Here is an 18,381-nt window from a genome sequence, read left to right as displayed (position 1 = left end):
CTGTTTCCCACCCTGTTGGTTGTTTGGCCTGAGGCCTCCCAGCACTGGAGCTTACAGGCTGTTGGGTGGGGCAGGGTCTTGGTGCCAAGGACTTGAAATGTCTGACTCCATCCAGAGTTTACACAGGTCCCCACATCAGCCACCAGCTTTTATGACCCCTGAGAGCCACAGCTGCCCCTGCCTCCCCAGGAGATGCTCCAAGACTAGCAGGTAGGTCTGGCCCAGGTTCCTACGGAGTTACGGCTTTTGCCCTGGGACTGGTGAGTGTGGGACCTTGTGTGCACCCTCCAAGAGTGGAGTGACTATTTGCCCCAGTCCTGTGGAGCTCCTGCAATCAAGCCCCACAGGCCTTCAAAGGCAAATGCTCTAGAGGTTCCTCCTCCCAATGACTGACCCCTAGGCTGGGGAGCCTGGCGTGGGGCTCAGAGCTCTCATTCCTGCAGGAGAAGTTCTGTGATATAATTATTCTCCAGTTTGTGGGTTGTCCACCTGGGTGGTATGGGATTTGATTATACTGTGAGTGCACCCCTCCTACTGTCTCATGGTTTCTTCTTTACGTCTGGATGTAGAATTTTGGTTGGGGTTGGGGGGAGATTCTAGTCTTTTTTACTGATGTTTTTTCAGCAGTTAATTAGTTGTGATTTTGGTGTGCCCAGGAGGTGAGGGTGAGCTAAAGGTCCTCCAACTCCACCATCTTGTCTGAAATTCTCTGTTCACGGTTCTGGAGGCTGTAAGTCTGAAATCGAGGTGCTGTCAGGGTTGGTTTCTGGTGAGAGTGCTCTTGTAGGTGGCCATCTTCTGAGTCCTCACATGGCCTTTCTTCTAAAATCTGCCTCTTCTTCCTTACAATGATGGACAGTGTTAAAGATGTTCCTGTTCTCGAAGTTCACAGCACAGATGAGGAAGAGAGGAGGTTGTGGCGTGCAGGTGGCTGTGGAGGTTTTTTTCCCCTTTCAGTCTCAAAAACTCTAATAAGGTAATTATCCCTGCTATGCCTAAGTTTTTTCATTATAATCTGCTCAAGGTTACAAGTTAAGTGCCAGAGTAGACTCAAGTTCCTGCTATAACATCAAGGTTCAAGCTCTTGTTAAGTGAGAGATAAGATTTGTAGTATAATGCAAATATAGTACGGAATAATGGTATAGTGAACTGCCTTTTTATAAGATTTTACTACATAATTCTTTAAAAGAAACTTCCAGTGGCCTTTTACTCTTGGAAAAGGTTGGGTAAAAACAATCAATTTGTAACGTTTTCTTACTTGCCCACCTAACTTTAACATGAGTATCATAATGAGAAAGAAGTCTGTAAGAGATAATTACAATCCTTAGTAATAATGAAATTATGCTTTACCTAACAATATTTCCCCTCATTGGTAATACAAGTTAGTTTGTTTTCATACATATAAATTGCTCCCTCTTCCCTTCCCTTTTATTATGGGAAAAAGCAAAGACATGAACAAACTCACGGTAGGTGCACTTTAAACAGGATAACTGTTCCTTGAATAACTTGAAAACACAGTCTTAATCACTTTTGACTTAATTGACAAATAAATACAAGAGAATGGCTGTGAAACCACTGGCAATATAGGAAACTTTATTTATTTTGACTTGATCCACTTATATTTCTCAGAATGGGAATATATACATTATTCACCAATAAATGCTTAATGCTTTAAATTTACAATTACCTTATTTGCAGAAACTTGGAAATCATTCCAGTTAAATGGAAAAAAATACAAAAATTTTTTGTTCTTATAATTCAAAATATATTTAAAATATTTCTACAGCAGCCAAAACCTTTAACCAAAAAATTCAGAACTGCAGTCTCAAGCTTAACAAAATGGCCACATTCTAATTTAATTATCTTGATTATTAACACAGGAAAAAAATATGGTGGCTCCTAAAACAAGGCAGACTAGCAACTGGTACAGTTTTCCTCTGTGGTCACTCAAAGCTGTCTTTATTATTTTTACTTCATCTGTTCAAACACAGACAATTGCTCCAACTTTAAAGAAAGTTTAAACTTTTGACCTATTTAATATTGGTGATGCTTGCTAAGATTTAAGAACTCCAACAATGAGAATCAGAAAATGACCACACTTAAAGTAAAATTATCCTAAAGGACTTCCTACTACACAGAGTAATCTGGTATTCAATAGTGTTTTTGAATTACATATTTTTTCACAAACATAGCACCTCATTAAATACCTGGTAAACCACTTTGCAATCACAATAAGGGTTGGGAGACTAAGCTCCAAAGAGAATTATATAGTTCGCTTAATATAACATTGCAAGACAAATCTCAGGCATGATCAACATTAGGAATGTTGGTTCCCACACTCTAAGGGGACGCTCATCTATATGGGCACCATCTTATTAAGACATGGTACTATGGTTCCAAAATCCACAGAGTAAACACTGAAGTAGACTCCTGCTTTACAAATGATCTATTAAATGTGCCTGTAAAACTAAAAAAAATTTCCAACAGATCTGAAGAGATGATATGGTTATTTTATCTCCTCACCCCAGGTAATTCTGTCAAAAAGATACTGAATGAAGTCCAATCTTAATTTGTAAAGTTTTGGTGTAAAAGCTAGTGTGTTGAACTCCAGTAAAGTTTAACTCTCCTCTAAATTAATGAAACTACTCATTTTGCTGAGTTTTCACAAGCTGTATTCTTGACCTGAAGAATCACTTTTTTTGTGCCGAGGAGATGGAGTAGTCTTCGTAGGAGATGGGGATGCAGTACCAGGTGAGTCAGTTCCTCCATCAGAGGTACTTGGTGAGGATGCCAGGTGGGGGACTTTCTTTCTTCCAAGGAATCCTCCTCCTTCAAATCCTCCTTTCTTCCGTAACTCCACTTTATTTTCATTTTCATCTTCTGATGACCTTTTCTTGGATTCTAGAAAACCTTCAGCTATTTTATGCACCTCCACTCCACTATCTGATTCTCTCAAACTTTTAACTTCGGTTCCAGGAGACTTTCTCTCATACACATTACATTCCCCTGTTGCCCGCTTCACTTCAGCTTGTACTGGACCCAAGTTACCATCTTCAGGGACAGCTCTTTCTACATTTCTGTTCAAGTTCACAGTCTGGAAGTCCCTGTAACTGTGAAAGCTCTCAGTCCTCCTTGCTCTTGCTAACAAGGGACTTTCTCTGTAAGGCCTCATGGAACCGTAAGTAGCTGCTTCATGGATGGTTTCATGGTGCTGGAGCTGAAGACTGAAATATAGTTAATAATTACAGCTCACATTTCTTTCTGGGATTTTTCAGGGGCACATCTCATTCATTAAACTACCAGTTAAAACATATAGATTTTATAATGAATGCTATAGCCTTATTTACATATATAAAAATGTATTTTAAGCACGCTATATACTGTATGTGTGTGTATAAAATTAACAATGCAAACAATACACCATACATATATATTCGCAATGAAGCTAGATTTTGGAATAGCTGAAAAAAAGCTGGGGAAAACACCTTTAAAACCAATGTGGAACCAACAGTTTCAGTATTTGGCCCTTAATTCAGATTTTGGAATTTTTAAAAAATATGGTTAACTAAAACAATATACTAAGGCATTATGTACTTTTAATACAATGACAAAGTAAGATTAGACCAGATAATGTAATCATTTTTATTAATATGTCCCTAGGCAATAGGAACACCAGTTCCACATACCATCTAAGGGGACATGTGATTTTTCTAATTTCCTTTGAATGAATTCTTGATCACATAATAATTCAAATTGGCAGCAATTCACAAAATAAAAGGGCCAAAAATGGTTTTTTTATGAAAAGAAAGAAACATGCATATAGATGAGAAATTTAGTAAAAAAAATTAAAAAGCAACATAAAGTATGAATTTAAAATGTACTTTGAAAAATTTGGCTTTAAAGAACTATGTGGTTACAATAGCTCAGCCAATTTTCCCAAAGCAATCAATTCAGACCTACCTAGAATTTGATTCACGAAGACGGCTGTGCTGAACCACAGAAGTTGCTGGACTGATATTAGGAGTAGCGCAGCGAGATGTGCTCAGATCACACTGATCCAGTAATTTGAGTAGCTCCTCTTCAGTCGGACCACCTACATCTTAGGAGAACATACATCACTATAATCACTTATGTCAAAAGCCTACCCTGTGCCAAACACCTTTCCATATGGAACCTACCCTTATCCTCACTCTTGTTAACCATATCCATGGCAGTGGTCAGATCCCACATCTGAATGCTGCCATTTGTGTGGCCCGTGAACAAGTAGCGCCTTGGCCTTGAGCCCATCCTACTGGAGCCCTCACATTCTCTCACTGTAAATGAGGATATTGTAGTACAGTCAACAGCTTGGATCTCACAGATTCTGCAAAAGATATTGTACAGTTGTAAACCATGAGGAACAAATTACATTTTATAATTCAGATTTTTAAATTAATTGTCTCTTTGCAAAGTTACAGTTGACTCTTCCACACATATAAAACAGATTTAAAGGAGTCAAAGAGAGTCAACGGGAATAAAATTCAAGCCTTGTATCTCCAATATATTAATACTCAACTTTTTCAAAGCATTTTTATAGCTATCTTCATTGATTTTTTTCATAAAAGATAAAAGAACCTGACAAAGAGCAATTATCCACATTTGACAAATGAGGAGACCAAGCAATAATGTCAGTAAATGATGTCCCAAAGCCATAGAAGGGTTAACAGAATTGTACTTGATTGAAACATTTATCCCAGCCTACTTCAAATCAAAACAAAGTTGAGGAGGCTTATTTAAAAAAAAAAAAAGAAGATTATTAACAATTAGTGCCAGGCAAATGCAAGGTCCGGAAATAAAGGAGGAAGAGGAAAAACAACTCATATTAATGTGAAAAACATAGGAACAGAATATGAAGCTTAGCTGAGCTTCCTAGCAGGCAGGGAAAAGGATGGTGGAGGGTAAGGGGGGAGTTCATTCCTGCAATGCCCACATATAGCGAGTGACAGAGCCCATCCCAGTCTCATTCCCAATCTCAAGGCAAAAGCTAGTATTTCACCATTGAGTATGAGGTTTGCTACAATTACTTTTGCAGATATTATTTATCAGATTAATAAATTTGCCCTTTATTAAGTGCTAGGATTCTTCTTTAAAAATCATAAATGGTTGCTGAACTGTCAAATGTTTTTTCTGTGTTTATCAAGATGATCACTTTTCTATTTTTGTTAATGTAGTTATTTTTCAATAATATCTGAATTGACAAAATATTTTTAAAAATCTAGATTCCTGTTTCTGTTTAAAACTACAGTCAGCCCTCCATAATGTGGAACCCACAGACACAGAGGGCTGACTGTACTACACCAGTTTATATAAGGGACTTAAGTATCAAGGGATTGTGGTATCCACCTGCAGGGGGAAGTCCTGGATAAAGATGTCCCCCTGTAAATAATAATTAAGAAAACAGTTGCGACAGCCTCATGCAAATCAATGACGGTAAAACATGCCCTCACATCATACACAAAAATAAACTCAAAATGGCTTAAAGACCTTAAAAATAAGACATGATACCATCACATTCCTAGAAGAGAACACAGGCTAATAAGCATTCTCTAGCATAATTCGTACCAATGTTTTCTGAAGTCAGTCTCCCAAGGCAAATAGAAATAAAAGCAAAAATAAATAAATGGGATCTAATCAAACTTACAAGCTTTAGTACAGTAAAGGAAACCATAAACAAAATGAAAACACAACCTACAGACTGGGAGAAAACATTTGCAAATGATGCGACCAACAAGGGCTTAGTTTCCAAAATATACAAACAGCTCATACAACTTAATACAAAAAAACAACCCAATCAAAAAATGGGCAGAAGACCAAAAAGGGAACCCTCCTACACTGATGGCAGGAATGTAAGTTGGTACAGCCACTATGGAGAACAGTATGGAGGTTCCTTAAACTAAAAACAGAGTTGCCATATGATCCAGCAATCCTACTCCTGGGCGTATATCCAGACAAAACTCTAAAAGATACATGCACCTCTATTTCACAGCATCACTATTCACAATAGCCAAGACATGGAAACAACCTAAATGTCCATCGACAGTTGAATGGATAAAGAAGATACCTGTATACAATGGAATTCTAACTCAGCCATAAAAAAAAGAATGAAATAATGCCATTTGTACCAACATGGATGGACACAGAGATTATCATACTAAGTGAAGTCAAAGACAAATCTCACGTATCACTTTTATGTGGAATCTAAAATATGACACATGAACTTATTTATGAACTAGAAACAGGCATAGAGAACAGACTTGTGGTTGCCAAGGGAGAGGAGGGATGGATTGGGAGTTTGGGATTAGCAGATGCAAACTATTATATATAGGGTGGATAAACAAGGTCCCACTGTATAGCACAGGGAACTATAGTCAGGATCCTGTGACAAACCATAGTGGAAAAGAATATGAAAAAGAATATAAGGGCCTGGACTTTAAATGAGAGAAAAAAACATTTCCAACCTGGCTCCTTGGCTTATACTATCTTTACAACTATAGCTTTCCCTCTGGAATCATAAACTTAAAAACTATATAAAACTTGTTTTATCATGCAGAAATTGTAGTTGATTACAACACTCTGCTATTGTTGGAAGTGACAGAACCATACTTAGGGACAGAACAACACTGGAGAGGACATGAGCACTGAAGAAGACTGAAAGACTACATTGTTAGAGAACGCTGTTGTAACAGCAGCTTCAAACCACTGGGCAGCTTCTTCACCCAACACGTACACCAACACTAAAGTGCAGGGACGCATTTCTCCAGATACAAATTTGGCCTGTAACTACACTGTAGCTTCCTAATAACATTTTCTTAAAAAAAAAAAAAAGTTTAGAACACAAAAATCATTTTCTGGAATCAATTCATTTAACAATCACTGATGACTACATGCAATGAACTTTGATGGAAAGAAAATTTATCTCAAAGACTTTATCATTAAAATATTAAGAAATCAGTGATCACATCCTGAAGATAATAGAGAAATTATTTAAAATGTCACTAGCATTAGTAACATTGATATAAAAATTTGTAACCTACTTAGTAACTACTAATAGGAATTTTACTTTTTTCACTTCCTTGACATACAAAAAATTTTGTTCTTAAAGAGGAGAAATGTTACAGCACAATATGTTTGAGGCTGTAAATAATAATTTTAAGTGAAGTAAGATTTTAGTCAAATGAAAAAGAGGAAACTAACTCCTATTGAGCATCAATTATAGTCAGGGACTATGCAAGGTGTTTTTGCATGTTTTTCACTCAGTGAAATCTTGGCAAGGTAGTTAAACTTTAAAAGAAACTGAGGCTCACAGAAACAAAGTAAGTTAAGTTGAATTTACATAGCTAGTAAGAGGAAGTGCCAGAATTAGAATTTCACTTGTCTACCATCCAATTCACTGTGTATCTGTTCTACTATATCACTAGTCCTTCCTAAAAGTCCACAGCAGTGAAAATCATAAGTAGATTGTAGAGAATAAGCACTAAGTATACTGTATTAACTTTAAGTTAAAATGACCACAAGATAAAGAATAGACGTCTCTCTCAAAGATCTGTTTCTGATACCACTATTTATAAGTGTCAAATGACGTAACGTGTTTTGCAAGACAAATGTGACTTCTGAATATAATATCTTTACAGTAAAGTGTTACCTCTTCCCAGTAGATGAGAGTCTTACAAACAGTTTGTTAGTGATGGGAACAACTTTCTGGATAAACACCTGTTGATCATCTCGCTCTCCAAAAGGCCCTTGGGTCAGAAAACAAAATGGCAAAAGTTAATTAAAACTTAACAGGTTTCATTTAAAAAAGGAACATTAATTTTGAAAAAAAAAATTCTTCATGCCTGTCATTGTGGCATTGCATTCCACGTCAAAATCAGACACAAAATGCAACACTACAAGTAGTTCACCTTGCATCAGAAATTTTTAAAAAAAATAACTCAAAATGGATCAGAGACCTAAATGTAAGACTGGACACTATAAAACTCTTACAGGAAAACATAGGAAGAACACACTTTGACATAAATCACAGCAAGATCTTTTTTGATCCACCTCCTAGAGTGATGGAAATAAAAAATAAATAAATAAACAAGTGGGATCTAATGAAACAAAAGCTTTTGCACAGCAAAGGAAACTACAAACATGGACGAAAAGACAATCCTCAGAATGGGAGAAAACATTTGCAAACAAATCAACGGACAAAGGATTAATCTCCAAAATATATAAACAGCTCATGCAGTTCAATATTAAAAAAAAAAAACCAATCCAAAAGTTGACTGAACACCTAAATAGACATTTCTCCAAAGAAGACATACAGATGGCCAGGAAGCACATGAAATCTGCTCAACATCACTAATTATTAGAGAAATGCAAATCAAAACTACAGTGAGGTATCACCTCACACCAGCTAGGATGGGCATCATCAGAAAATCTACAAACAACAAATGCTGGAAAGGGTGAGCATAAAAGGGAACCCTCTTGCACTGTTGGTGGGAATGTAAACTGATACAGCCACTATGGAGAACAGTATGGAGGTTCCTTAAAAAACAACGAATAGAACTACCATACGACCCAGCAATCCTGCTACTGGGCATATACCCAGAAAAAACCATAATTCAAAAAGACACATGCACCCCATTGTTCATTGCAGCACTATTTACAATAGCCAGGTCATGGAAGAAACCTAAATGTCCATCAACAGACGAATGGATAAAGAAGATGCAGTACATATATACAATGGTATATTACTCAGCCATTAAAAGGAAGGAAATTGGGTCATTTGTAGAGATGTGGATGGACCCAGAGACTGTCATACAGAGTGAAGTAAGTCAGAAGAGAAAAACAAGTATCATATATTAATGCATTTATGTGGAACCTAGAAAAATGGTACAGATGAACCTGTTTGCAGGGCAGAAATTGATACACAGATGTGGAAAACAAACATATGGACACCAAGGGGGGAAAGAGGCGAGGGGGTGATGGTGTGATGAATTGAGAGATTGGGATTGACATATATACACTAATAAGTATAAAATGGATAATAACCTGCTGGGGGTTCATTCAAGATGGCAGAGGAGTAAGATGTGGAGATCACCCTCCTCCCCAAAAATACATGAGGAATACATCTACATGTGGAACAATCCCTACAGAACAACTACTGAACGCTAGCAGAAGACCTCAGACTTCCCAAAAGGCAAGAAACTCCCCACGTACCTGGGTATGGCAAAAGAAAAAAGAAAAAACAGAGACAAAAGAATAGGGACGGGACCTGCACCAGTGGGAGGGAGCTGTGAAGGAGGAAAGGTTTCCACACACTAGAAGCCCCTTCACGGGCGGAGACTGCGCATGGCAGAGGGGGGAAGCTTTGGAGCCACAAAGGAGAGCACAGCAACAGGGGTGCAGAGGGCAAAGCGGAGAGATTCCTGCACAGAGGATCGGTGCCGACCAGCACTCACCAGCCCGAGAGGCTTGTCTACTCACCCGCCGGGGCGGGCAGGGGCTGAAAGCTGAGGCTCGGGCTTCGGTCAGATCCCAGGGAGAGGAATGGGGTTGACGGCGTGAACACAGCCTGCAGGGGGTTAGTGCACCACGGCTAGCCAGGAGGGAGTCCGGGAAAAAGTCTGGAGCTGCCAAAGAGGCAAGAGGCTTTTTCTTGCCTCTTTGTTTCCTGGTGCGCAAGGAGGGGGGATTAACAGCACCGCCTAAATGAGCTCCAGAAATGGGTGTGAGCCATGGCTATCAGTGTGGAAACCAGAGACGGGCATGAAATGCTAAGGCTGCTGCTGCAGCCACCAAGAAGCCTGTATGCAAGCACAGGTCACTATACACGCCTCCCCTAATGGGAGCCTGTGCAGCCCGCCACTGCCAGGGTCCCGTGATCCAGGGACAACTCCCCCGGGAGAACACACGGCACGCCTCAGGCTGGTGCAACGTCATGGTGGCCTCTGCCGCCGCAGGCTTGCCCCACACTCCATACCCCTCCCTCCCCCCGGCCTGAGTGAGCCAGAGCCTCCGAATCAGCGGCTCCTTTAACCCCGTCCTGTCTGAGCGAAGAACAGACGCCCTCAGGCGACCTACATGCAGAGGCAGGGCCAAATCCAAAGCTGAGCCCTGGGAACTCTGCGAACAAAGAAGAGAAAGGGAAATCTCCCCCAGCAGCCTCAGGAGCAGCGGATTAAATCTTCACAATCAACGTGATGTACCTGCATCTGTGGGATACCCGAATAGACAACGAATCATCACAAAATGAGGGGGTGGACTTTGGGAGCAACGATATATATTTTTTCCCTTTTTCTCTTTTTCTGAGTGTGTATGTGTATGCTTCTGTATGTGATTTTGTCTGTATAGCTTTGCTTTTACCATTTGTGCTAAGGTTCTGTCTGTCCTTTTACTTATTTATTTTTTTAGTATCGTTTTTAGCGCTTCTTATCATTGGTGGATTTCTGTTTTGGTTTGGCTCTCTTCTTTCTGTTTTTTTAAATTACTTTTTAATTTTTTTAATTTTTAATCATTTTTTTAAATAACTTTATTTTGTTTATTTATTTTCTTTCCTTTTTTTCTCCCTTTTATTCTGAGCCATGTAGATGACAGGGTCTTGGTGCTCTGGTCAGCTGTCAGGCCTGTGCCTATGACATGGGAGAGCCGAGTTCCAGACACTGGTCCACCAGAGACCTCCCGGCTCCATGTACTATCTAATGGCGAACATCTCCCATAGATCTCCGTCTCAACGCCAAGACCCAGCTCCACTCAACGACCTACAAGCTACAGTGCAGGACATGCTATGCCAAACAACTAGCAAGACAGGAACACAACCCCACCCACTAGCAGAAAGGCTGCCTAAAATCAAAATAAGGTCACAGACACCACAAAACACACCACCGGATGCGGACCTGCCCACCAGAAAGACAAGATCCAGCCTCACCCACCAGAACACAGGCACTAGTCCCCTCCACCAGGAAGCCTACACAACCCACTGAAACAACCTTTGCCACTGGGGACAGACACCAAAAACAGGAACTACGAACCTACAGCCTGCGAAAAGGAGACCCGAAACACAGTGAGTTAAGCAAAATGAGAAGACAGAGAAACACACAGCAGATGAAGAAGGTAAAAACCCACCAGACCAAACAAATGAAGAGGAAATAGGCAGTCTACCTGAAGAAGAATTCAGAATAATGATAGTAAAGATGATCCAAAATCTTGTAAACAGAAGAACTAAAGAGCAAACAAACAATGATGAACAACACAATAAATGAAATTAAAAATTCTCTAGAAGGAAACAATAGCAGAATAACTGAGGTAGATATTCCAGATAAGTTACCTGAAAGATAAAACTGTGGAAATAACTACTGCAGAGCAGAATAAAGAAAAAAGAATGAAAAGAATTAGGGGCAGTCTCACAGACCTCTGGGACAACATTAAATGCACCAACATTCAAATTATAGAGGTCCTAGAAGAATAAGAGGAAAAGAAAGGGACTGAGAAAATATTTGAAGAGATTATAGTTGAAAACTTCCCTAATATGGGAAAGGAAATAGTTAATCAAGTCCAGGAAGCACAGAGACTCCCATACAGGATAAATCCAAGGAGAAACATACAAAGACACATATTAATCAAACTATCAAAAATTAAATACAAAGAAAAAATATTAAAAGCAGCAAGGGGAAAACAACAAATAACATACAAGGCAATCCCCATAAGGTTAACAGCTGATCTTTCAGCAGAAACTCTGCAAGCCAGAAGGGACTGGCAGGACATATTTAAAGTGATGAAAGGGAAAAACCTACAATGAAGATCACTCTACCCAGCAAGGATCTCATTCAGATTCAATGGAAAATTAAAACCTTTACAGACAAGCAAAAGCTAAGAGAATTCAGCACCACCAAACCAGCTTTTCAACAAATGCTAAAGGAACTTCTCTAGGCAGGAAACAGAAGAGAAGGAAAAGATCTACAATAACACACCCAAAACAATTAAGAAAATGGTAATATGAACATACATATCGATAATTAACTTAAACGTAAATGGATTAAATGCTCCAACCAAAAGACTTAGACTGGCTGAATGGATACAAAAACAAGACCCGTATATGTGCTGTCTACAAGAGACCCACTACAGACCTAAGGACGCACACAGACTGAAAGTGAGGGTTTGGAAAAAGACATTCCATGCAAATGGAAATCAAAAGAAAGCTGGAGTAGCAATTCTCGTATCAGACAAAATAGACTTTAAAACAAAGATTATTACAAGAGACAAAGAAGGACACTACATAATGATAAAGGGATCGATCCAAGAAGAAGATATAACAATGGTCAATATTTATGCACCCAACATAGGAGCACCTCAATACATAAGGCAAATACTAACAGCCATAAAAGGGGAAATTGACAGTAACACAATCATAGTAGGGGACTTTAGCACCCCACTTTCACCAATGGACAGATCATCAACATGAAAATAAATAAGGAAACACAAGCTTTAAATGATACATGAAATAAGATGGACTTAACTGATATATATAGGACATTCCATCCAAAAACAACAGAATACACTTTCTTCTCAAGTGCTCATGGAACATTCTCAAGGATAGATCATACCTTGGCTCACAAATCAAGCCTTGGTAAATTTAAGAAAATTGAAATTGTATCAAGTATCTTTTCCGACCACAACGCTATGAGACTAGATATCAATTACAGGAAAAAATCTGAAAGAAATACAAACACATGGAGGCTAAATAACACACTACTTAATAACCAAGAGATCACTGAAGAAATCAAAGAGGAAATCAAAAACTACCAGGAAACAAATGACAATGAAAACACGGCGACCCAAAACATACTGGATGCAGCAAAAGCAGTTCTAAGAGGAAAGTTTATAGCAATACAATCCTACCTTAAGAAACAAGAAACATCTCAAATAAACAACCTAACCTTACACCTAAAACAATTATAGAAAGAAGAACAAAAAAACCCCTAAGTTAGCAGAAGGAAAGAAATCATAAATATCAGATCAGAAATAAGTGAAAAAGAAATGAAGGAAACAATAGCAAAGATCAAAAAAACTAAAACCTGGTTCTTTGAGAAGATGAACAAAATTGATAAACCATCAGCCAGACTCATGAAGCAAAAAAGGGAGAAGCCTCAAATCAGTACAATTAGAAATGAAAAAGAAGTAACAACTGGCACTGCAGAAATACAAAGGATCATGAGAGATTACTACAGGCAACTATATGCCAATAAAATGGACAACCTGGAAGAATTGGACAAATTCTTAGAAAAGCACAACCAGGAAGAAACAGAAAATATAAACAGATGAATCACAAGCACTGAAATTGAAACTGTGATTAAAAACTATCCAACAAACAAAAGCCCAGGACCAGATGGCTTCACAGGCAAATTCTATCAAACATTTAGAGACAAGCTAACATCTACCCTTCTCAAACTCTTCCAAAATATAGCAGAGGGAGGAACACTCCCAAACTCATTCTACAAGGCCACCATCAACCAGATACCAAAAACAGACAAAGATGTCACAAAGAAAACTACAGGCCAATATCACGGATGAACATAGATACAGAAATGCTCAACAAAATACTAGCAAACAGAATCCAACAGCACATTAAAAGGATCATACACCATGATCGAGTGGGGTTTATCACAGGAATGCAAGGATTCTTCAATATAACAGACCAATTAATGTGATACACCACATTAACAAACTGAAGAATAAAAACCACATGGTATCTCAATAGATGCAGAGAAAGCTTTCGACAAAATTCAACACCCATTTATGATAAAAACCCTCCAGAAAGTAGGCATAGAGGGAACTTACCTCAATATAATAAAAGCCGTATATGACAAACCCACAGCTAACATCGTCCTCAATGGTGAAAAACAGAAACCATTTCCACTAAGATCAGGAACAAGACAAGGTTGCCCACTCTCACCACTATTATTCAACATTGTTTTGGAAGTTTTAGCCACAGCAATCAGAGAATAAAAAGAAATAAAAGGATTCCAAATCGGAAAGGAAGAAGTAAAGCTGTCACTTTTTACAGATGACATGCTACTATACATAGAGAATCCTAAAGATGCTACCAGAAAACTACTAGAGCTAATCAATGAATTTGGTAAAGTAGCAGGATACAAAATTAATGCACAGAAATCTCTTGAATTCCTATACACTAATGATGAAAAATCTGAAAGAAAATTAAGGGAACACTCCCATTTACCATTGCAACAAAAAGAATAAATTATCTAGGAATAAACCTACCTAAGGAGACAAAAGACCTGATATAAACAGATGGAGAGATAGACCATGTTCTTGGATTGGAAGAATCAACATTGTGAAAATGACTATACTACCCAAAGCAATCTAGGGATTCAATGCAATACCTATCAAACTACCACTGGCATTTTTCACAGAAGTAGAACAAAAAACTTCACAATTTGTAATGAAAACACAGAAGACCACGAATAGCCAAAGCAATCTTGAGAAAGAAAAACGGAGCTGGAGGAATCAGGCTCCCTGACTTCAGACTATATTACAAAGCTACAGTAATGAAGACAATATGGTACTGGCACAAAAAAAGAAATATAAATCAATGGAACAGGATAGAAAGCCCAGAGATAAACCCATGCACATATGGTCACCTTATTTTTGATAAAGGAGGCAGGAATGTACAGTGGAGAAAGGATAGCCTCTTCAATAAGTGGTGCTGGGAAAACTTGACAGGTGCATGTAAAAGAATGAAACTAGAACACTCCCTAACACCATACACAAAGATAAACTCAAAATGGATTAAAAACCTAAGTGTAAGGCCAGACACTATAAAACTCGTAGAGGAAAACATAGGCAGAACACTCTATGACATAAATCACAGCAAGATCCTTTTGGACTCACCTCCTCGAGAAATGGAAATAAAAACAAAAAGAAAGAAATGGGACCTAATGAAACTTAAAAGCTTTTGCACAGCAAAGGAAACCATAAACAAGACGAAAAGACAACCCTCAGGGCTTCCCTGGTGGCGTGGTGGTTGAGAGTCCACCTGCCAGTGCAGGGGACACGGGTTCATGCCCTGATCCGGGAAGATCCCACATGCCGCGGAGCGGGTAGGCCTGTGAGCCACGGCCACTGACTCTGCGCATCCGGAGCCTGTGCTCCGCAATGGGAGAGGCCACAACAGTGAGAGGCCTGCGTACCGCAAAAAAAAAAAAAAAAAAAAAAAAAGACAACCCTCAGAATGGGAGAAAATATTTGCAAATGAAGCAACTGACAAAGGATTAATCTCCAAAATTTACAAGCAGCTCATGCAGCTCAATATCAAAAAAACAAACAACCCAATCCAAAAATGGGCAGAAGACCTAAATAGACATTTCTCCAAAGAAGATGTACAGATTGCCAACAAACACACGAAAGAACGGTCAACGTCATTAATCGTTAGAGAAATGCAAATCAAAACCACAATGAGTTATCACCTCACACCAGTCAGAATGGCCATCATGAAAATCTACAAATAAATGCTGGAGAGGGTGTGGAGAAAAGGGAACCCTCTTGCACTGTTGGTGGGAATGTAAATTGGTACAGCCACTATGGAGAACAGCATGTAGGTTCCTTAAAAAACCAAAAACAGAACTACCATATGACCCAGCAATCCCACTACTGGGCATATACCCTGAGAAAACCATAATTCAAAAAGAGTCATGTACCACAATGTTCACTGCAGCTCTATTTACAATAACCAGGACATGGAAGGAACCTAAGTGTCCATCAACAGATGAATGGATAAAGAAGATGTGGCACATATACACAATGGAATATTACTCAGCCATAAAAAGAAACGAAATTGAGTTATTTGTAGTGAGGTGGATGGACCTAGAGTCTGTCATACAGAGTGAAGTAAGTCAGACAAACAAAACTGGTTATGAAGAACCTAGGGGCAGGACAGGAATAAAGACGCAGACCTACTACAGAATGTACTTAAGGATATGGGAAGGGAGAAGGGTAAGCTGGGACAAAGTGAGAGAGTGGCATGGACGTATATACACTACCAAATGTAAAATTGATAGCTAGTGGGAAGCAGCAGCATAGCACAGGGAGATCAGTTTGGTGCATTTGGACCACCTAGAGGGGTGGGATAGGGAAGGTGGGAGGGAGGGAGACCCAAGAGGGAAGAGATTTGGAGATATATGTATATGTATAGCTGATTCACTTTGTTATAAAGCAAAAACTAACATACCACTGTAAAGCAATTATACTCCAATAAAGATGTTAAAAAAACCTGCTGTATAAAAAAATAATTCAAAAACTCATAAAAATTTTTATATAACTTTTCAAAATTATATTTTATGCACTAAGACTGTAAAAACTGAAGGCAATAATTTGCTTGAGACTATACATTAAGAGTACTAGAAGGAGACCTGTTAAAATAGAAGCTCTACATTTACTATCTTTCAGAATGTGCTCAGTTTCTTATCACTTCAAGAAAGGGATGTATAAATGAAGTTACTTTATGTATTGATGTTACTTTTTTTGAAAACTTAACATGCAAAATCTTAAAAAATAAAGTACAACTTCATTAAGTAGAATTTCATTTATCAGAGCCTGTTGTACCCTTCAAGGATTTCAATCTAAAAGGTAAATTCAATTATTTTTACTTTATTGTACTTGGCAAGGTAGGAAAATGGCTCATATGTTTTAGAAAGAATGTGAACAATATAAAGTGTTTTTATGCAAAACTTACACATAAAATTTTAATAATTCTTTCCCAATACTCATTAGCTAAATATCAACTCATCATTCACAAAAAGTATGTGATGTACAACACATTTTTTAAAGATAGTATATCCCGTTATCTTATGTGAATCATACCTAATTAATAAACAGAATAACACTCTTATTAGTTAGCAAATACTTATGCTTACTATGTACCACACTACATGCTTTACAAATCACTCATTTGAATCATCGTAACAACCACATAAAGGATGCACTATTATCATCTCCATTTTACAAACGAGAAGAGTAAGGCACCAACAGGTTAGTTAACCAAAGATCTCTTAAGTTCTACTTGATGGAACTGGAATCCAAACCCAAGCTGTCTGGCTTTTCACTAAGCTATGCAGTTGCCCAATTCCTGCACAACTCTCTGAAGTCTAATTCTATTGAAATGAAAAGACAGTCCTCACTCAATAACCCATAAACAAAGTCAAAATATTGACGACGGGTGAAATAACTAGGAAAGAGGATTACGGGACTATATCTTCCCTCCCCCTCAAATTTTATTACTGATGTGAGATTCTCACATAACTTCATACCTTAAGTAATTATCCATACCTCCCCTCTTATAGTTTCCCCAACACTTTTGCCCTAATTAGCACCTTTCCTTCAGAGAACACAAAAAAATATCCTTACATCTCTGTTATCTTCAACGGGGAAGAAGAGGACTCAAAAATATGACCTTTGAATGTACTCACCTTCTAACTAGCTCCATTTCTTTCTGGCACAGCTGTTTCCAGTATCTGTTACTCCATTCCCCTTTACCATCTACACTCCACCCCAACCACCCCCACTGACACTGGACTTTCTATTCTGTTCCACTAGTCTACATGTCTACCTCTTAGGATATTTTTTTTAAATGAAACTATGAACAGAAAAGAAAAAACATCTCCCTGGCCCTTTTAAACATTTTACATATGACTGTCTTAAGTAATTTACAGGGCTGCTTCTAAATATCTTTTATTCACATTACACATGTGCTCCCTGATCTGACGCCTGCCTATCTACCTAGTCTCATGTCCTACTATTCTCAGCTACATACCAACAATTAATGACGTTCTTGACATTTGCCAAACCTGCCAGGTTCTATTGGCCTCTATCCTTTTAACATGCTGCTTTCCCTTCCAGGAATGTCCCTGTCCTAGAACTTACACCTTCACATCTCAGTTCAAACTCCTAGCATCACCCCCTGCCGCCTCTCTCAGTTCCAACATTAAGACCTCTGTGAAGTGCTCTGCCTGAACATTGGTTTCTGTCAAAGTTAAGTGGGGATAAGATCTACCCCATAAAATTGTCCAAAAGATTAAATGTGAGTGTATGCTACAACACCCAGCACACAGACTAGCACTCTCTCCTGGGGGCTTTCCGCCCTATGCACTTGAGCAGTGTGCAAAATACAATCGTTTGCTTTTTATTCCCACCGCTCACTATAGTGTAAGTCGATGTTCACTGCAATTTTTTAGATTTCTAATGCCTGGAGCAAAAGTACACAATATCTGTTGATGCTACACCTTTACCTTACACTATGTTATATGTCAATTATATCTCAATAAAGCTGGAAAAAAAATGTTCAAA

General features: G+C 38.5%; 1 protein-coding gene across 2 annotated transcripts in view; it reads right to left on the bottom strand.

Annotated features, from left to right (window-relative positions):
- Positions 1–746: 746 nt before the first annotated feature.
- The window catches only part of KCTD3 (potassium channel tetramerization domain containing 3), a 71,097-nt gene continuing 53,462 nt past the window's right edge, over positions 747–18,381 (bottom strand). For both annotated transcript variants that reach the window (XM_079945126.1, XM_079945127.1), the window contains exons 15-18: positions 7,682–7,778; positions 4,179–4,363; positions 3,961–4,099; positions 747–3,224 (exon numbers count right to left, since the gene is read on the bottom strand). In XM_079945126.1, the coding sequence (XP_079801252.1) occupies positions 2,663–3,224; positions 3,961–4,099; positions 4,179–4,363; positions 7,682–7,778 (983 nt within the window). In that variant the 3' untranslated portion in view covers positions 747–2,662. The remainder of the gene's footprint in view (positions 3,225–3,960; positions 4,100–4,178; positions 4,364–7,681; positions 7,779–18,381) is intronic.

This window comes from Stenella coeruleoalba, assembly GCF_951394435.1.
Source record: "Stenella coeruleoalba genome assembly, chromosome: 1".
Lineage (NCBI taxonomy): Eukaryota > Metazoa > Chordata > Mammalia > Artiodactyla > Delphinidae > Stenella > Stenella coeruleoalba.
Note: the sequence above shows the minus strand (reverse complement) of the source record. Positions and strands in the feature narration are given on the sequence as shown.